Source organism: Larimichthys crocea, chromosome VI (assembly GCF_000972845.2).
Source record: "Larimichthys crocea isolate SSNF chromosome VI, L_crocea_2.0, whole genome shotgun sequence".
Classification (NCBI taxonomy): domain Eukaryota; kingdom Metazoa; phylum Chordata; class Actinopteri; family Sciaenidae; genus Larimichthys; species Larimichthys crocea.
In genome coordinates, this window is record NC_040016.1 from 6639207 (window position 1) to 6659940 (window position 20734).

At 40.9% G+C, this 20734-nt stretch overlaps 1 protein-coding gene across 2 annotated transcripts in view; it reads right to left on the minus strand.

The window, feature by feature from the left end:
• Positions 1–20734, minus strand: part of arhgef10la (Rho guanine nucleotide exchange factor (GEF) 10-like a) — a 103164-nt gene that overhangs the window by 65744 nt on the left and 16686 nt on the right. Inside the window, exons 4-14 of one of the 2 annotated variants that reach the window (XM_019254940.2) lie at positions 15897–16069; positions 13718–13813; positions 13501–13628; positions 12149–12244; positions 11301–11409; positions 10155–10255; positions 9624–9701; positions 8135–8314; positions 6981–7097; positions 2620–2712; positions 1569–1739 (exon numbers count right to left, since the gene is read on the minus strand). In XM_019254940.2, coding sequence (XP_019110485.2) covers positions 1569–1739; positions 2620–2712; positions 6981–7097; positions 8135–8314; positions 9624–9701; positions 10155–10255; positions 11301–11409; positions 12149–12244; positions 13501–13628; positions 13718–13813; positions 15897–16069 — 1342 coding nt within the window. The remainder of the gene's footprint in view (positions 1–1568; positions 1740–2619; positions 2713–6980; positions 7098–8134; positions 8315–9623; positions 9702–10154; positions 10256–11300; positions 11410–12148; positions 12245–13500; positions 13629–13717; positions 13814–15896; positions 16070–20734) is intronic. The other variant, XM_019254941.2, reaches the window with a different exon arrangement.

Here is a 20734-nt window from a genome sequence, read left to right on the forward strand (position 1 = left end):
ATTCTTTGTGTTTTTGTCTGTACCTTTTGTCTGAGAACCGGGGCACACAATCCTTTCTTCTACAACAAAGCAACTTCCTGTGGTTATAAATGCAATGCGGTTTGCTGCATGCACACCTTTACACACTTGCATCCTCCGCGCACACACACACACACACACATACAGTTTAAGGATCCAATAACGGATGCAATTTATGCTAGAGTATGTTGGCACATGCTGTGCTTTACAGTCATCCATATGTTTGGCAAAGGGAAATAGCAACAGGAAGCTTATTTTAATAACTTTGATCCAGCTTCTTTTATGACTGCCTAAATCAATACTTTTACTTTTATGTATTCTGCACCAATCCAAGCCAAGCTCATCGCAATTTAAGTGAAGCCACTATACTGCGAGCAGCAGTTTAAGTCCAAATATGGGGGTTCACATGCTCATACTTTGATGTCTCTGTTTGTTCAAAAGGCACAAATTTGAGCGAAAAAATGGATCACTGCTGTGTCCATTTGACGACCTGCAGTGCAGTAACGCATCTGAGCATATTTCACAGAGGAGGACGTTCTGTCTGCAGGCGATGTGTAGCTGCTTTTGGCGGTGGCTCAGATAGGACACCAAATGAGTCATAATGGGACATCCTTTTGATGGCCGCAAAAAAACGGACAGCTCCCTCAAGAGGCGGGCTGCCATATGAACACACCCTTAAAGTCTTCAAGCGTCAGTAGGCACAGAGGGCACTGCACATGTGCATGTGTGAGTGGGAGTGCGTGTGAATGTGAATGTGTGCAAAAGCCATTCTCACTCACATTGTTATCTGTCCTATTCCGGCAACTTAGATACTTTGAGACAAAGAATGAATATTTCATTGGATGGTTATGGGGGCAATAGAGGAGACTGTTTCCTATTGGAATTCTGCAGTGTCACCGCAGCAAATGGAATTCTGTGTGGAGTGCGGGAGATTGGCCGAATCAGCTCATCTCAGAGTCCTGGAAAGCAAGGGCTGATAGAGAGAAATAAAGAGAAGGAGAGAGAGGGGGGGAGAAGACGCAGAGGAGGATGCAGTCGCACTAGAGAAAGAGAAGGAGAGCGTATAAGTGGAGGGGGAGAGTAAGCAAGACAGTAAGCAAGAGGGGAACAGACGGGAGGTAAAGTGGTGGGAGAGAGAGGAAGAGCGACAGGGTGAAAGAGATAGCTCTCTTACAGTTTCCAATTAAATGTCTCATTTACCCCCTAATTCTTCTTATTCAGAGCAGCATTTGTTCAGATTTGCAGCGGCAGGACTGTAATTTCAGTGTGGTAATGGAGAGGCAACGCCTCTGCCATTGCATTTGGTACTGTTTAGGGATGATAATGGGCATCATTTCTAGGAGATAATTTCTCTAAATAAAAATGCCTCTCTAGATTAATGTGTGTATAAGCGATTGCTATACACTAGTTTAATTTATAGGTGTTTGGCTCAGACTGATAACAACGCAGAGGAGTTAAAGGGCTCAGAGGGCTGGCTCACAGCTGATTTGATTGAGGCATATGTTCGTGTGCGCTTGTACACGAGAGGGAGTGCATGTGCATCCAGTCACCTTACTGAGCAGGCGATCACTGACGCTGCGGGCTAGTTGTTGAGTCTCTGCAATCTGGTCAGCTACTCGTTTCTGTTCATTCAGCTTCTCAGCCAGCATCTCCAGCTCTGTCAGAGCGAGCTGCAGGGGCAGACGATCCACATGGCCCTTCGGTGTATTCTTAAGCATGTCCTAGAAAAGGTCACAAGGAAAGTTTTTTTTTTTTTAGTGAAGACTGCAAGCTGCAAGTTATAAAAATTAAAAACTACTTTCGGTTCATGATTTAATACTTTCCTCCTCGTCTTCGCCTTGGAAAGTTTAAATCTGGATCAAATACTCGATAGAATAGAGTTGAGCTGCGTGACTGTAACAGATTCCAGTCAGTGACACTGTGGTGAACACCTAACTGTGTACACTACGCTGACTTTCCAGCAGTTATGTGAGCTTAGTAAACCTCATTGTGTTACAAAATGTACAAATAACTGCAGGCTTTATAGCTTGCATGTCACTTTGCCCTGCATCTATGACCCAGTGAAAGCTTGGTGTTGTCTTGATATGCATCTCAGATGTACCCCAGCGCCTTTAGCTGTAGTTTCTTGTAATTTATGATTTAATACATACACTTCCTCTTTGGAGTACTGAATTTAGGCTGGAAGAAAATGCCTGATTCACATTCATAACTTATCTTTTGAATTCATGGATAATCAATGCCTACTGAGGGATGAAATGAGCTACTGCGGATCCAGCAAGTCAAGCTCAAATCCAAATCTTTGCTCAGAATAGAAAAGGGAAGAGTTGGGATGAAAAGCCAGTAATATTAAAAACTGATGTGGCTAGCTTCTTTTCAAGCTCTAGCTAATCCGGTGTAAAAGTATGTGTGGTACAACTTCTTGTACTTTGGATAAGTTAAACCCATAATCGATTCTGTGGCCTCACAGCTTTGCATCTTTATTAGTGTCTGCACTGCTGAATCTTTAATCTTTGATTCTAGTTTGTCATATTGGAAGTGTTTTTTTGCTAGTAAGGCTTTAAGACAATCATTGACTAGCCCTTTACAAACAAGATTTTATACCTGCAGGAGCAATATGAACTGAGGAAATCGTTGAATTGGCTTAACCATCAGGCCATACAGAGTGATCCGATCAACACTGGATGCCTGCTTCTTCTGGAAACCAAAAGAGAAAACAAAAATTAAAACAGAATTATGCAGTTGGAAAAATATTCTTGCACAGAAAGACCATTCAGAGGAAACTATGCTGTCTCTACTTCAAGAGGAGCTTGTCAGAATTCTCTATATGCCATGTGTAGGCGTGAGAGTGGGAGAATAAGGTATGAAAATCAGGGTCTGTTAGTCATATGAGAGGATGAAAGAGGAGATTTTTTTTTGAGCATGTTATGACTAATGTATTACTGTGGGAGTAGGTCAGGAGATGTTTTTCAGTGTTTCAGTGTTAAGTCTGTGCTATGATAACACCATCAGTATTAAAAGGCAAATCATCGGACACACTTAATAGATGGTGTGGTAGTAAAGGTAAGATCTGTGAGATGATCCGCAATCTGATATCCTCTGCAAGAAAATGCGGTAGCCATCATAGAATCTAAGAAGAACACTTGTTTTTCCTCCATGTTGGGACATTATTTTTGCAGTTTTAAGATGACACATAGATGGTATCAATGTAATTTATATTTCACACTGTATTATAAAATAAATTGGATTTTTATTCTGATATAGGAACAGAGATTGGTAATTGTAATATTATGATCAAGCCTTGATTTTTATGTCCATATCATATATGTTACCTAGACGTCAGTATCTGGCCCAAATCACAAAAAAAAAAATTGGGGTTATTTCTGGGTAATCTTCATGGTATTTTGGAGCCTTTCATTTTTCTCCTACAATGAAAAAAAAAATTGCTGATGACTCATTCAGCACTGGAGGGCAGATACTAATTTTGGATACAATAAAAAACTTTTTCACTATGACGTATTTTCGATGTGTGATTCTGAGGGCTGCTCCATGGCCACGTCTCACTGATTACTTTACAAAATGCTTTATACAGAATATATTTGCTGGTTTTCCCTCTGATGTTCTCCGGCTCCCCAACTTCAACTCAGCTTCAACAATAGCTCTAGCCTCACAACTTGCTAAAGTAACTAACTGCTAATTAAATGCTGCTAACTGTATCAACTGTTGGGAGCCAACAAAACTGGGCTCAACAACCAGACTAGACCGGGTTCAAAACCCTAACTGTATTCGGCTGTGCAGCTAAACAAAATGATGCAGCCTGGCAAGAAAACCACCTTGTCAAGCTACTGTATTCCCTGCCAAACTGGCCACCGGTAGTTTCAGAGGTAGTGTTCGAACCCAGGTCCAGCCATATTCACTGGAAGGTAGACCCTAGCTCATAGCGCTAAGTGCAGTGCATAGCAACTGTAAATGCCGATCATTATCTGCAACAAATCCATCTATCTCTGTTTTTACAGGAAACACGTAAATATGTAGAAGCAAACAAGACTCTGCTTTCCTTTTCATGGGAGCCCCTTGATAAGTGCCAATAGAAACCTAAAAATATACCTTATACACAATCACTTGAAGTCACTGATCTAGATTGACAAGTGGTCAATGGTCAGCAGCCAGTCAACTATTAAATCACAGGTGAGGCAGTAAGTGTGAAATCAAAGAAGCTATTTTAATACTTACTGCCAGATTCAATGTTCAACATTTGTACATATACTGTGAAAACCACAGGTGACACCTGAATGGATTCCATGAAAAGTTTGAGTAGCGCCGAGTAAAATCTTTACACCACAGGTGTCCCAGTCAAGATTTCACATGAGATGGGCTCTTTCCTACTTCATGCACCAAAAATGCTCGAGTGGTGTCAGGTAGACAGACAGACATTTTCAGGGTGAGAGGGTTTTAAGGAGAACCTCTCTATCTCTTTTGGAGTGGAGCCATGTTCAGTCAAATCTGTCCAACAGATGGTGTCTAAAACCATAACACTGCCTGAGATTATATCAATGCAGCAGTGGTTCAGTAGTGATCTCTCGGTACATGACCTGAATTTTCACAGATGATGGAAAGGTCTTGTCTGTCATATAGGAAATGGCAAACTGAGTCATGTTTCCATCAGCCATTGGAGCCTGGACCTACAGCGGGATCATTTTGACTGATTATTTTTTTGATGCGGTGCTGTAGGAATCCAGGTACACCAGGTAGAGGAAGTAACCAGCAGAACTAGGGAGCCAGGAGTCTTTGCGTGATCAATATTTTACCACAAATGAATCAAGGAATAGTTCATTATCTGATGTAACCCAGCTTGGTTGGGGGAAGTAGAACGGGCAAAAGCAGCATAGACAACCATCAGCCAGGGTGCTCGCATGGGAGCTGAGGAAACGTGCAGGTCTTCAAGGGTCCACTTGGTTCATAGTAATCAAACCCCAAGTCAGGTTCAAATTATATCCAGTCTAATCGGCTTAGGTAGGGTCAAATTGTGTTGCCACAGGTCATGAGGGAAAATGTGTTCCTTGAGGCAAGATGCAGAGAGTGACTGCTACTGTTTCCAGCTGCTTGTTAGTTGACGGCAGTTCATACTACTGCCAACGTTGGTGTCCCCCCTCTCTCTTGATCAGGCCTGACTGCGACCCCTCAGCAGGTGGGGCAGCACCAAAAAACCCGATGTAGAGAGGTGATTTTCCTTGACCAAAAAGTAAGTTGTCTCAATGTCATGTTTTTCTTTTAGTTACTGAATGAAAGTGGATTCTAGCCCCATTGGAAAAGATTAGACCTGACTGGCTGAGCAAGTAGCTGCAAATTTCACTGTGCTGCTCTATAGAGGAAAGTGGTTGCGCTTTAAGATCCCATTAGTGGGCGAAAACCTGTGTGAAATAGAGTAGGCTGTGGAGTTTTTTTATAACAGAAAACGGAGTGGATTTGTTAGTTACTATTTATAGTATAGTCACTGAGGCGTGTAACCAACCCTTACTATAGAAATTACAAAGCAATGGACTAGATCTAGATCAGATATACCAATCAGGAACATTTTACTTTGTTCTGCAAGATTTCTGGAAATGTCTCCTATCTAACTGAGCAGAACTGCATTTGTTGCCAAGCAACCTTAACAGCATAGCAAGAGGTTTCAGCATCACCAGCATGTTGGAACTGATGAAGCCTCCCTGATGCTAATTTTAGGTTAAAACACTTGACACCTAGTTTTGATGTCAAGAAAGAGAGGAAATTGGCCAGATTGTATGTGTTACTGGACCTGTCAAGTGGACAGCTGACTAGATAATGTACGTGACAACTGCAGCACGTTCAAAGACAGGTGCTTACATCTAAACGCCAGTCGCCTCCGCATCGATTCTCACCACTGAACTGGATAATGTCACATTAAACCGTATGTACTTAGACAACTTCTAACACCACTGGTTTAAGTAATAATGTGATATAATGATTGTGAGATTCCATGTTTTGTACAAAAATAAATAAGTCTTGCTTGGATAACTGTACATATTTATCCAGTGAATGAAAATCAATGTGCTAACTTTTGGAAATTCTCAATTTCTTACCAAAAAACAACTGGCTAACTTTTGGAAATTCTCAATTTCTTACCAAAAAACAACTGATTTACACTGAAATCACCTCGATGCTTCTCTGCAAATACAAGCTGTCTGCAAACTTTATTCAAACTCTGTATTTAACAGTCCCCATCTCTGTTTTATGTGTATGCAGTCCTTGGCTCTAGAATATTTTAAAAGCAACATAATGAAGTCTGTCATGGACACAGTGTATTTTCCAGTTGATGTCTAACCAATTTATTATTTGGTTTGTCTTCATGTTGCCAGTGAGAGATGTAACAGGCAGTGGGAGAGACAGATGAACCTTTCAACGGAAAAGAAGGGACACATGTTATTTCGAGTAACATGCAGGGCTGTCAGCTGTGTGGTCTGATTCTATAAATCAGCATTGCAGCTCAATGATCCAGGCTGTAGTCATGTTTCCTTTCTTTGTTCATGATTCCTAATTAGTCTGATCCATTAAGCAAATAGAAGAAGGCATCTTGATTGTCCTAGTTGTCAAATTTCTAGTTTACATGTCACACAACTAGAAGTGTTGCAATTTCCACTTGCGGCTCAGCTGTGTTCTCCGTTCATTTGCACTCCTTGACTTCTCTGTGTTTTATTTATTTAATAAAACTCAAAATAGCTTTTCCAGTGTGTACCCAATGTAAATAACAACTTTGTATTTCTGTAAATAACCACCTTTTTATACACTGAAATATTTATATGTTTGTCTCTTTGGAAACCTGAGAAGTGTGTATTATTGAAGCTTTTAGCTTTGGGGCTTCGCTCGATTCAGCATATACTGAACACCACAGAGGAAAACAAACAGAGGAACTAACACACAATTGAGTTACTTTGGCTGAAGCTCACCTTTAAGAATTCCAGGAAAGTTGGTTTGGACATGCATGCCTTTTTAATGAGCGCCATGGCGTTGGTGAAGTTGTTCACGTAATCACTGTACACATCCAGCACCATGGACTTGGAAAACTGTGAAAACAAAAACAAACGCTGTTGCAATGTTTGTTTTCTGTCTTCACACCAGCATCAACAAACACTGTCATGTAGTTTCTTCTGACATCTTGAATGTCTGGCTAACTGGCATCTTGTTTGCAGGACAAGTCATGGGTAATTTCAATGTAAAGAGAGGCTAGAAAATGGCCATTTAAGTATAGTACTTGAAAGAATTGGTTTGTTTACCATGCTGGTTACCGCAACACCCTTCACGAGCCATTTAAGAGGTTGGGCAAAGAGAAATGAGGTGGCACAGAGAGTGTGTGTGTGTGTGTCTGAGAGGGGGTGTGTCTGTTGTGCGGTAGACATTTATTCTCTCTCCTCAATTAAATCCACACTAGGCGGCTCATAGTGGCACTTTGAACAGTGTTGGAGAATTAACAAATAGCATGAAGGAACCCTTGTTTCTCATAACCTCCTTCAGGACCCTGTCTCTAAGGTATTACTTCAACCTCCGTAGGTACATACATCGACAGATGAAAAAAAAAAAAAAAGAGGCCACTCAATGATCAGTAGACAGTCTCACATTATTCTTTTCCAGTGAGGCCTCATTTGATGGTAGGTCTTAAGATATCAATGGAACAGCACTATAATGGCCAGCAGAGAAGAAGAGGGTCGAATAGCCAGTCTAATAGGCAAATAATGAGCAGACCTTATGGATGAGCAAATTGCAGAGACTCACAATGAAAAATAGATATCCCAGAGATCACTGAACGCAGGGAGGTATTTATCGTAAATGAAAGTGATTCCATGTTTGCGATAAGCTTCCTGTTTGCTCTCTCTTAAACCTGTAGCTCATTATAACTCTGATATCAGAGATTGTGCTGGAACAAATTTTAGATAGAAAAGCCAAAAATATAAGCACTTTTATGCAGAATGCATGTCTTTGATTGCATTGCATTGAAAACAAACACACAGTGTACCGACACAACAAATAAGACCCCAGTGTGCGTTTCTATTTCACACATATAAAGAGATATATAACAAAAACATGCACATGCACGCACACTAACCGAGGCAACAAATAAGTCTCCAATTTTCTCACTGCTGTCCCATTCGGCCACACGTGACGCCAGTGCTATCTGAAACATGGAGTGGCACTGTGTGATCTCTCTGATTCGATAAAATATAGGCCGGATCTTCCTTGGACTCAAGATGCGTGGATCAGCTTCCATCAATGGTCTGTGGTATTCCTGGTGAGAGTGTGAAAAAATGATAATAATAAATTGGCATTTTCATCGTTGTTTATATGTGCATATGTATGTGTGTGTGTGTGTTTGTGTGTATTTGGGTGGGTGGGTGCTTAAGATGAATCAGCATTCCACCATCCTTTAAGAATCTCTTCTTTTCAGCAGCATGAAAAGACAACTGAGGGATAACAGATGAATATCCTATGAATCAAGGAAAATGAGAAAATGTAGTCATGGTGCCTGGAAGTACATCAATCCAACAGATTCACCCACAAAACAGCATTTGCCACTAGCAAACATGTTCAGAACTCAAGGTGACTTGTAATCATAAAAGCCAGAATATTAATGGCAAAAAAAAAAAACAGCTCCCAGCAGAGTTACAGATGCAAAAGCAACATGGTGAAAAAGGCATTGATTGATTCTTCAGTCAGCACTCATGGGGATATTAGCATAGCCTACAGAAATAAGTTGACAGGCTCTTTGTGGACAATATTCTTTGTGAGAGCAAGTAAACACGACGTCTTTGAATCTGCACGTGCTGAAGTACAGATAATACTGTGTTCGAGTCAAACATGAAAGATGAAAACATGACTTAACACAAAAAAAAAAAAATAATAATAATCTATCTGAGCAACAGTGATGGTAATTTCTGTTGATGTTTTGCAGATTTCATCTTTGCAAATCCATCACAGTAAATGAATCATCGACAGAAGGAACATGGGCAGGCAGCAAAACATGAACAACTGTGCAATCTGTTTTACAGCAATAATGAAGGTTAGAACCATCAATGTCTAATTGTGCTTGTGGCCTTTCATCTTTTCATGGCATCTGTCTGGAGACACTGCATTTACCACTTGGCTGGACTCTCTGAATAACAAGAGAGATTTCAAAAGAGCTTAAATCTCCTAAAGTCACACGCAATCATATCTCTCGACAACAAAAGGTAGTGCGTTGTATCTTGACAGTCAAGGATCTTGCGGTGTACACGACTGCCATTGATTGCTGCTGATTCCATTTCAGTAGGTGCTCCTCTTGTTTTCTGTGATGAGTAGATAATAAGCCTCCTTTTCCCCACTAAAAAGAGATATTAAACAGAAGAGGCTGCACCCCAACCTGCGTGAGCCTGACAGTCTCTTAGCATCAGCACAATGCCACAGAAATGAGGCAGGCTGGTTTATCAGGATTATTTATGTTGAGACACCTTGGTAATTTGATGGATATCACCACTTTTCTTTTCAGTGTAATTCATAAAAGCTAAATGGTGAAGATATTGTATGTGGCAGAGGAGGAGAACAGGGACTGAACAGCTCACCTGCAAGATTCTCCTGAGAGACTCCAGGTAGCTCCGCTCGCTCTGAATGATGGAGCCGAGGATATGGCGTCTGACAACCTGCATAGATAACAGACCAGTCAGGAAATCTAGCACTAAGAGGACATGATGGAGCCGCAGTGTGCAGTATGCTTTCGGTTAAGCACGGCGCAAGTTGATGGATTGCACTATAATCATGTGTTTGTCACAAGACTCAAAGACGAGCAGGTCTGTTTGAGACAAGGCTTTCATAGTTATAGTGCTGAATCTTTGGACTTGCCATGACAGGAAAGCGGCTGATCGAGCTGTTATAAAAAATGCTGCTTTTCCAAACAGGATAAAGAGAATTCCGCGTGTAGATATGTAAATATGCTGAATTAACAAATTAATACTTTTCATATGACTGGAGCCTTATCTCAAGGCTACTGGGTGCAGGGTATGTTCATGTAAATGCAAGAGATTCAGTATAGTAAATGTTTCTACATATGAAAACAAATAAGAAGAAATGTTTGCAAAAACTGTCAAACTGTGCACCTGGTGGCTGGTCAGCCCCTCTGGCATGGGGCTCAACTGTGGAGGAGGATGCTTCTCTTCTGACACAGCCACATCCAGGTATCCTGCATCATCCTCCTCTTCTGCAGAAAATGGAGAAGGGATAGAGACAGAAAGGTTAGAGGGAGTAAGCGTGTGTGAGTGTGTGCATGTGACGAGAACGAGAAAGAGGGGAACAACAGAAAAAAAAACAGCCTTCAGTTCTCACTGCAGCTGGAGACACACTGCGACACACTAAGTGTATTACCTCTAAAATATGAAGAGACTCTCCGAGAGAGGGAGAGAGAGAGAGAGAGAGACAGAGAGAGAGACAGAGAGAGAGAGACAGAGAGAGAGAGAAAGAGGCCTTCGGAAAAAAAAAACTTTCAAAACATTACTGCATCTTTGCAGGAGTAAAGGAGGCACAAACAAAAACACGATCAACACATTCTCATCTCTGCATTGGCACAAAGACATTCAGAAGTCTCAAAAAACATCCCCACTTCACCGTAAAGACACAGATACCAGAAGCCTCCTCTGTTCCAATTAAAGACTTTGGAATGATAACAGAGGATCGGTGGAAAAGAAATATAATGCTGTGCAGATTTCCCTCGATCAACACCTAAAAATAGCAGCACTGGCCTCTTTACCTCTTTGTGATGGCTGGCAGATTTGTTTGAGGCGTGGGTCTGGTATCTATGGTTTAGGGAACTGCTCGATACTCCATTAATGGATGCTAATCTCTCTCCATTGTTAGGCGAGGGTTCCTATAAAACGACCTACATCTTGCCACATGAGTTGCTTCATCCTTTCTCGCACATCAAAAACTTTATTCGACCACATCGTCCGTCTGAAAGCTGAGAAAGCCTGTCTGTTTTATTTATTGTAGCTATAATCAGCCAGATCTTTCTTTTTCACAGTTCTTTCATTTCTCTCCGCGGGGATTTGTCTAAAGAAGAAGCAAGTCTTTCTATCAGTCTCGAACACTCGGCTTGACTAGCTTTACACATAAGCAACTGCCTATAATCAAAGATTTAACTGGAAGAAGTTGCAAAATCCAAACTTCACAACCAATACCAACTACTAAAAACATAACTTTCATCCAAAAGATATCAAGCTGACCAACATTCACAAGCTTCCCTGCATTACCCAATTGATCCTTTCTCTGCAAGAAGGAAACTTTTCGCATCACGGCTATTTTGGTTTTTTCAAGCCCATCTTTTGTCCCGCTTCTCGCCGCCTTCATGAGCTGCTGAACCTGGTTGGAAGAAGCAGACAGAAACAACGAAGGAGCGTTAGAGACACGAGGAAAGTGCCATGCTGCGGAGATTTGATAACCTACGGTGCTCCTCTGGAGAGATGGAGAGAGTGTCGCTCGTGTGCCCATCATGAATCTCGCCATCTACGACTCCCTGTGGGTCTCTGTACAGCCTCTCATCAGAGAGTCTATGAGCATATCATGGAGAGATTATGGTAACAGAGTGAGCTCCACATCACAGAAACAGGGCTGCGTTGCTCAGTGTGGGAGAATTCGCCTGACCACAAACTCCACTCTGAGCATCACAGAGGCTGCAACCAGACTCCACAGACCGAGAATACACCCAGGGTGGTAGTATTTTTAAATGATGCTACTTCAGGAAAGTAGGTCATTAATTTGGGGAAAGTTGCACTGCTGTTGATGGAAGTAAATACGCAGAATATTATTTAATAATTCATGTGTCCCATAAATGCATCTTGATATTAAACCAGGCAAGGAAAGTGTGTGTGAGAGAGAAAGAGGCTGACAGAGAGTCTCAAAGCAAAGTCACAGTCCAAAGGAAAGCTTGGAAGGATGGTACGGAGAGTCAGTTAAGCATCTGAGTCAGCTGAGCATATAACACAGCATATTTCAGCTCTGTGTGATCATCAATCCTAATGGAAAACATCTAGCGGAGTAATTTGAGCTCTGCGAAGAAACAGTGTGATATAGCTGTGTTCACTTGCTGCTGGAGGTATACCTTGATGTCATAGTTGTGCTTGCCAGACAGCCTCATGGCCAGTTCACGTTTGGTCTTGGCACACCGTTCCCTCAGTCGACGCACTTCAGGAGAGAGCTAAAGGGTGTTGGACAGGAACAGGCGAGCGATAGGAGGGGGGGCGGGGGCGGGTCGCATTTAGCCACAAGAGATGGAGGGAGGATGAAAAAGTGAGGGGAGAGGAAATAGAGGAAAATGGAAGCAAAGTGATCAAGGCAAAACAAGGAATTAATCACAAGCTTAGAGAGTGAAGGCTTGGAGCATTGCTTTTGTCAAAAGGGTTATGCTGTGTGAGACTAATGGACACTGAAGGAGAAGGGTGAGGGGGGGGGGTCAGGCAGTTTAGGGCAAATATTAAAGAAGCAAACTGTGTCACAGCTCTCCCAGGCTACTCAAATTAAGCAGTGAACTGAGGAGAAGAGAACTTCAGGTACACTTGGTGGAAAATTAATCGGGCGAGACTAATTAAAAACAATGTGTTTTTGATGAAGGCTGCACTAAAGTGTTGCCGGGTCCTAATAGTCAAGGTTTCTTCATTAATTGTTCAGCCAGTCCGTCTGAATCCTTTTTCTTTTTTGTTCACTGGTCTGGGACGAGCATGCAGAGAGAACTGTGGGGGATTTTCACACCACACCTTCTTGTAATTACCTGAACAATTCCTTTTCAGCCCCCAGTGCAACAAACATTTTTTTCCCTTTGGTCTCCCTCGTTTCTCAGAGCATTGACTTAACTCAGGATTCTCTTGGATTACAATAGATTATATCCATGCACAAACACCTTCAATATGTAAAAATATGTAAAGTTAGGTATAAATCTATACATTAATAATGATTCAACTCGGCAAAACACTTTTCTGTTAGTATGATTCTGCTATTCCTGCATGCACGTTAATGGCTGGTGGAGCTTAAAGGAAGTGCAGCACAATGTGAATGTGCACACAGTGCCATCGTGTGGAAGGCCGGCACTGTGTAACCATGCAGCACAACACTGATGAACAGCATCCTTGGCAGAGAAGAGGCACGGAGATCTGAGGCTTTTCAAACAGAAATGCCTCTTGTTTACTTTCATCCCACAATGAAAGTATAAAGCCTAGACAGCCCGTTATACATTTTTCATCTTCTTTATAGTTTCCTTCCAGTTCCATACATTAATAAAGACAACTGCGCTAGAGGAGCAGGAGATGAAATATTCTCCTTGATTATTTTCATAAGTGTTGGAAACCAACCAAAACAACTTGGCCACTCATGATGCAATTTAAAAAACGAACGGAAATGAAGATTTGTGTGAGATAAATACACACATCAAGCATGCATCCACACACGCTTCAACACTACCTTGCTCCGTGTTGGTTGTTTGGCCTCGTTATCAGACTGCTCCTCATAGCTTTCAAACTCACTGGAGCTCCATCCGTTGTCTGCACCAGGAGGACCGCTGTCTCTCTGAACGTCTTCATATATCATATCTGGTAAACACACATGAAAATGTTACACATCAGAAGCTCATGAGTGGACGGACATCCTGAACAAACGCAATTCTGTCACAGCTACTAACCTTCATCAGGAGAGAGGGGGTCCTCGCTTGGAACATCATCATAGATCACCTCTGATGCCTCCACCGTCTGTGGCTCAGCTTCAGCCACACACAGAGCTGGCAAAGAAAACCAGCAGCATTAAAGTAAACAAACATTGTTTTTAAAAAAAATAGCTTCCTGTCTTTTTTCTTTCTCCCTTTCTGTTTGATAGTTGCACCTCCTGTTGTTAGATCATTCTTTTACATTTCTCCCCCCAAAATAACACACTCAAAGACACATACACACAGCTCCAAACTACATTTCCTGAATCCTTTTGGCAAAGCAGAATAGATAAAAGATGCCGGATCGTCAGGCTTTCTAAAATTTGCACAGCCTTTGAATATACATACTTATCGTATCATTTGCATTTAAAGGTCTTATTCCTCAGATCTGACACATCGCTTGTACATGTTATAATAATGGCTTTGCCCATGTGAGACAACATGATTGTAACCAGCTTGTTTGAGCTATTGACCCATTCTAACTCCACGCTTGGCAGGATTCGTCATTAACTGCTTTGAAAGTGTTTCAGCCTAATTTAGCTCTGTGAGCTTTATTGATTTGGTTTTAAACTGTGATTTGTCTTCAACACTTTCTCCTAAGCCTTGAACAGCAACAATCACTGTTTTCAATTAATCTGATCGGAGATGTGCATTCTTGTCATGGATTATTCAGCCGAGTTCAGTCTAAAATTGGAAATAACCTTGGACAGAATCCAGGAGATGAACAAAAAGCAACTGTTTTTCTACAAAAGAGGATTAGCTTCACAAATGTTCTTTAGAGCTTGCTCTCTTCCCTACACTTATGCATTCAGTAAGGATTCTGAATAGAGAAGAAAACAACTGGATTTGGGCTATCAGCCTGAGTATCAGCATATCTGCAAAGTGACTGGGCCTCTTGGGAACATGCCTTGTTCTTTCAAACATGGCAAACCAGAAGTTCTTCGCTGTGTTTTCTTACTTTTATTTAACTTACCGTAAAGCAACACAACTACACTCATAATAAACTCATTCATAGTTCAGACTATGCAAGCATTCGAAAGAAGTACACTGTCATTATGAATATGGCCTAGTTGTTACAAATGTGAAAAAAAAATAAATCAGTATCAGATAATCACATCATAATGTCCCATGACCACAAACATGAAGCGAGGGGGCATGGGTGCTTTCACAAACAGGAAATGCTTAATAATTCATGAAGTGCATTTGATTAAACTGAGATACAGTCTGTCTACATGATAAACACTCATGCCCTTCTTGTAAAGTATTTCCTGGAGTCTGGTGTTTGAAAACTAAAAGTAAAAAGTACTTTCCCGTTAAGATCAGTGTAAGAGTAGTAACAGTTCATCTTGTTTAATGTTGGCTTGCTTTGTCCACTTCCTGTATTATAATATATATAGATATCTAGGAGAGAGATTTAATAGAATTTTATTATTCAATCAGTTTAAATAAACTGCACACGTTCAAAATGATAGCAGAGGCCTGTGTGTGAAAATACATCAGAAGGGTGAGATGTAGAAAATGTCGTGCAGCATTGCAGGGTTCTTTTACATCTCTCATTTCTGAGCCACCTTCAAATAACAGCAGCACTGCTGACTGAGTCGAAATCCGAAAGCAATTTTCCCTCATGGAAATGGTTCTCTATTGATCCTCATCCTGAATTAATTGGATTCATGTCATGTCTGTGTAGAAATCAAATCATGGCAGAGAATATGTGTGCTTGAGCCAGTGTGTATTGTGTTGCTGTGCCTTTGAATGGAGTGTGTACTTGTGCATGTGTTTGTGCACATGTCTATACATATGTGGGCCTTCTTCACCACAGAAATCAATGAACCATAAGATGACCACTGGCCTGCGATATGGTGTTCTTGCCACATCTGATCAAGGTCAAGAGATGCAATGTACAGTACTAACAAAATACTGGCACACAATCTATATTGCCGGTGTCATTATGGTGTAGTTCACAGTGCTGTTTGCGCAACTCTGGTGGCCCAATTGGTTTTCTAACAGATCTGTCCACGATGTGAACACTATAATACATAGGTGGAATGAGCCTGAATCCCAAGGCAAGCTTAGGTTTAATCTTTTTGGTCTAAAATTGAACCCTTGATCTACAATATAAGGTGCATCACTTCTCTGTCAATATAATTTAGTTCTGTACCTTCTGAGATGTCCCCAGAGCTGGAGCTTTCCTTGACGATTTCTTTTCCGTGGTCTCCTGAATAAGTCGGCGTCTCTGCATCTGACAGCACCACAGGACGCCCCCGGAGCTCCTCTCCCCCAGAAGTAGCTGAGGTACTGGGATCGGCTGCTGCCGGTGCTGCTGCTGCGCCCCTGGAAGGTACCCAAATGTTAGCACAGTTAAACTAACACTGAGTGCTGTGTGCCTCATTATGAGTTAATTTCAATGAGAGGAAGGGGAGGTAGAGTGGCTGGAGGTGGGGGTCGAAATAGTTCTTTTCTATCCAAGCATGTAACTGCACACTCCCTAAAGTCTGACAGAACACATATTGCTGCTGTCAAATTACTGTGGTAACTTTTTGGAAGTATGAACATTATGTTTCCATATGAGCAGATGTGCAGTACTTCCACATAGGAGGAAGTGTTTTTTTTCTCCCTTAGCCAGCAGAGATATGTCAAAAACAATTAGAGATTTCATTAAAGTGTGGAGGAAAGTGAGGGCCAAGGAACACATGATTTGTTTTTGCTGTTGGTTTTGGGCTCTTCTGAGTGTTTTTTCTTTGTACTTTGTTCTCAAATGAATTATACTTCATACATGGACTAAATTGGCATCAAAAACTAATCACTAGTTCCTTGGCTCATGCCCTTATTTTTCTCAGAATTTCATTGAATCTGTAATTTTTTTTTGACATGCTTCTGCTGGCTTTCAAATAAAGGAGAGAAACATTTCCTCCTTGGTGGAAGTAAAATTGCACAGCTGCCCATATGGAAAAAAAAAACACCAGCAATATTAGAGAGGAGAAAGTGAGGGCATGGGCCAAAGAACAAGTGATTTGTTTTTGGTCTCAATTCAGTCCATGTATTGAAGTATAATTCATGTGCGATAGTTAATCTTGGATATAGGATGATGTGCTTTTGGGGTGTTTTTCTTTGGATCACTTCTGCATTCACAAAATTGTAAATGCATGAAGATATATTTGGATAGTATTATAGTAACAAAAACACTATTATAACTTTTCACCACTTTGTTGATGTACTGTACTTAATTGAAAACGAAATGCTAATTATCCAGCACATTAGGTCCATGATTGTCTACTGTTAAGTGTATTTTGCTGCACTTGCAGAGTGAGATACAGAATGAACCTTTTAAAAACATTTTCCATCACCAAATAAGTCATTTAGAGGATTGTTCAGCCTTGATGGAGGTGTGGGCTTTTTTTCTATGTAGGCTTCTCTTGCCCTTTGTTTATGCATCTTTTCTGCCTACACAGGACCTTCAGGGAAAATAAAAAGAGTGAAATTACAGAATTACAGAGTGGATTCTTTTACACAATTATGTGTGACAGCTTTTTTTCTTCAACACGTTGTGTTCAAATTCAGATGTACTTGAGATGGTTTTGATTTATAAATAAATATAAAAATAATCACACCCACTGCTTGTTACTTCAGTTACTTAACTTGCCCCTGAGCACTGTTAAATCATTATCTGTCACGCCTGCAGGCTTACCATAATCACAGCTGGCTTTCTGAATGAAAACATGGCCTGAACCAGCTATTAAAAAACAGACTCTGACATCACAGAAGGGACAATCTTGTTGACACAGCTATCACATGGCCTATGTTGATGCTGCCAGTAAGGGATTGTCCTCCCCCACATGACTGATAATATGACAGGATCCAGCATGTAGGAGAGTCCCATCTACACTAATTAAATCTGTCCCTCTACTAAACACCTCAGCAATGCTTGCAATGCCAGCAGCAGCAGCAGCCACTCAGAGTGATGGGCAAGTTGCAGACAAACAAGACATGCCAGGAAAATAACGTGCACAAAATTCTGTAATTTGGAGCTGTTGAGGAGGCAGCCTTGAAGACTCTTATTTTACATTAAAGTAACAATGGGAAAAAAATTATCTCTATTCAACAATCTAACAAACCATCATCTGTCTTTGTATGGTACAAGACTATGCTCAGAGAATTACAAGAATTAAAACAATAATAGGAGGTAGTTTGTAGCATCTGTGTTACCATACAAATAATACTGATATGTAAGATTCACTACAGTCACCGTTTGCCATTTTAGCACATCCCAACACTGTGGTACCCTAAATATAACAACTGGTGCACATCAGGCAGGGTAACGGTACTCAGCATCTTTAAGGTATTAAATTAAATAACCCGGTACCAAGTCTGCAAACTTCTCCAGCTAAAAGATACCTGCATTTGACCCTTTTAGTGCCCAGATCTATACTAAAAAAAAAAACATTTTGCTCGCAGCCAGTCACCACAAACATTCTTTAATTTAATGTGATGTCCAAAACCAGAGCTACAACTAGCAGCTACTGTATTTGCAGTCTGTGGTGTTGAAGCCTAGCATGGTGTATTTGATGGAGCTGGCAGTTGTTGTTACTACATGCCTGTTGTTACAACCCAGCTTGTGTAGGAAAAAGGAACATAAAACCACTAGTACTTACTAGTACTAGTATAAAAACAAAGTTATTTATTGCCAGGAATTTGGATCAATTATTATAACACAACAAAAATAGGTAAGGGGAACAATGAAATGTATTAAAGGATTATTTTAGATAAAACTTGGAATACAAGTAACATGATAAAGCAGCTCATCGAGCATGGTGGAAACTTCAGGGTGGACAGCTGCACCGTGCTCGCATGGCTTCCTCAACACCAGCGCGAGACACTGCAACTGTCACTTACTTCAGGTAAGATAAATAGTTACTAAGTTAAGATTATCTCATACAACATTACTCATCATCAGCTCAAAAAAGGTATTGAATGAAGTATTCTATTGGTATTAGTATTATTAGTGTTACTTTAATGATATCAGTACTGGTATCATAATTTTTCAACATGCATCCCTAATGTAAACATAATCTTAGTTTGGTTTATTATTTTGACGGTGAATATTAATAACATTTCTGCCAGAGTTAGTTAGTTTTCATCTGTAATTCCCAGAGAGGCAATATAATTAAAGTTACAAGCAGATAACTGTAAACTTTATATAAATATAGTCCTATTTCTGGTTGTGTCATGCTCTCCCTGTTGAGCTATAAATGCCCAACACATATCTGGAAGTAGATGTAATACCCTGCCAACATGTCATATTAGAGCCACTGATAGTAGCCATTTGATTTTGCAGTGGTGTCAAGCTGCAAAAGACTAAGCTATTACTCTGCTGCATTCTCTATGATGCCGGATCATTCATCTCAATCTAAAAGAACAAAAAGTGATCTCAGCCCACATGAAGACAATATAAAGAGCTATTTGTCAATACATTTCTTACGATAAACTGATCTCTTGTCATTAAAATTGCTGGTGCGGAAAAAGAGCGGAGCCAGAACAATAGCGATATACGGGCTCTTCTGTCTGACTGGATGCTTTCATGTCACTTGTGAGTGATTTGAACAGTGTGGCTATCAATCCAGGCATATCTTTGCACACCCCTTCACAACTTATCTGTGCCTATAAGCCCTAGTGAGTCATGTAGCTCAAGGAGAGAAGCAGGAATCATTTTTCAATGCAAATGACATAGCCCAGGGCAGAGCAGAGCCTAAAGCAGAGGCTGCCTGAATGCAAATCTCACACTTCCATCTGTTTCCATTCCCTTCAGCTACTGTGCCATACCTGTTTTGCCCCCTGGTCTCTCTTGAGCATGGCTGTTCTTTATAACTGCACAAGAATTGTGCCAACCATACTGATGAAGCTCTGTTTGTCCTCAGGTCATAAATCTCCTTCACAAACAACTGCCCACTCCTCACAATGAGCCATTCCCACCATCCCACGTTGCACCCGCTGCTACAGCCCAAAGTTATTCCGTACGTAACTGAATGCAATTAGACAGCTCTCAAAATATTTCATGGCTTCTCATTATAATTGCATAAACATGCTTGTTTTTTGATGATTTTTTACAAAATCACCTTTTGCTTCTGCTTTCACGGCACATCCAGCTGAGGCAAGTACAACAGGGGGTGAGGGGGTCTTCAAAAAGAGTGGCTGTGAAAAATAAATGTGTTCTGTAAGCTACATTGGATGAGTTTCTTCACAAGGGCAAAAGTTTGAAGTTCTGCAAGGCTGCAAAAGAGTTAAAAGGTGAACTCCAAAACTAAATAGTTGAAGTAAAGTTATTCTCTCTAAGGTTAGAGCTCCGTGTACATAAAACAGAGGCATACGTGCCAAGTTGTCATGGAATCTTTTGTGTTAATCTTTTCATTGCTGAGGTTTCATGCGATGCGTTTAATGAAAACTATCTGTCAAGCGGTTGAAAGTGAAGTCAGAAGTAAATGCTGCCATCAAATACCGGAGCGCACATAAAACTCACAAGAGAGAGATGCCGCCTTGAGCCTAATAGCTATAACAAGCTGATGTGCTGTCACTGCAGTGCTAAGAAAAAAAAAAAACTATTTTTTTTTGCAATAACAATCATAAGGTAATTTTGGCAATATTATTGGAAAAGTGCTGACAGATCTGGTGGATGTGCTGACAGTCTAAACACCTTGATGGTGGAAAATGCTATTGATAGCTCTTCTTTAAAAGGCAGACTATTGACTGAACCAAAGTGGAAACGTGCACTCAGCAGAAATCTCTCTGCATGTGAAATTGCCAAGACCTCACTGTGACTCCGCTGCACACACACAAATGCACATAAACAGACACATATATTGTACACGCACACACACACACACACACACACACACACACACACACACGCTCACACCTGTACACAAATAGAGGCCGCTCTTTTCGACACAGGAAAGCTCACAGGAATCCAAACCCTGATGTGCACTCTCAGTAGAGGTTTCTGAG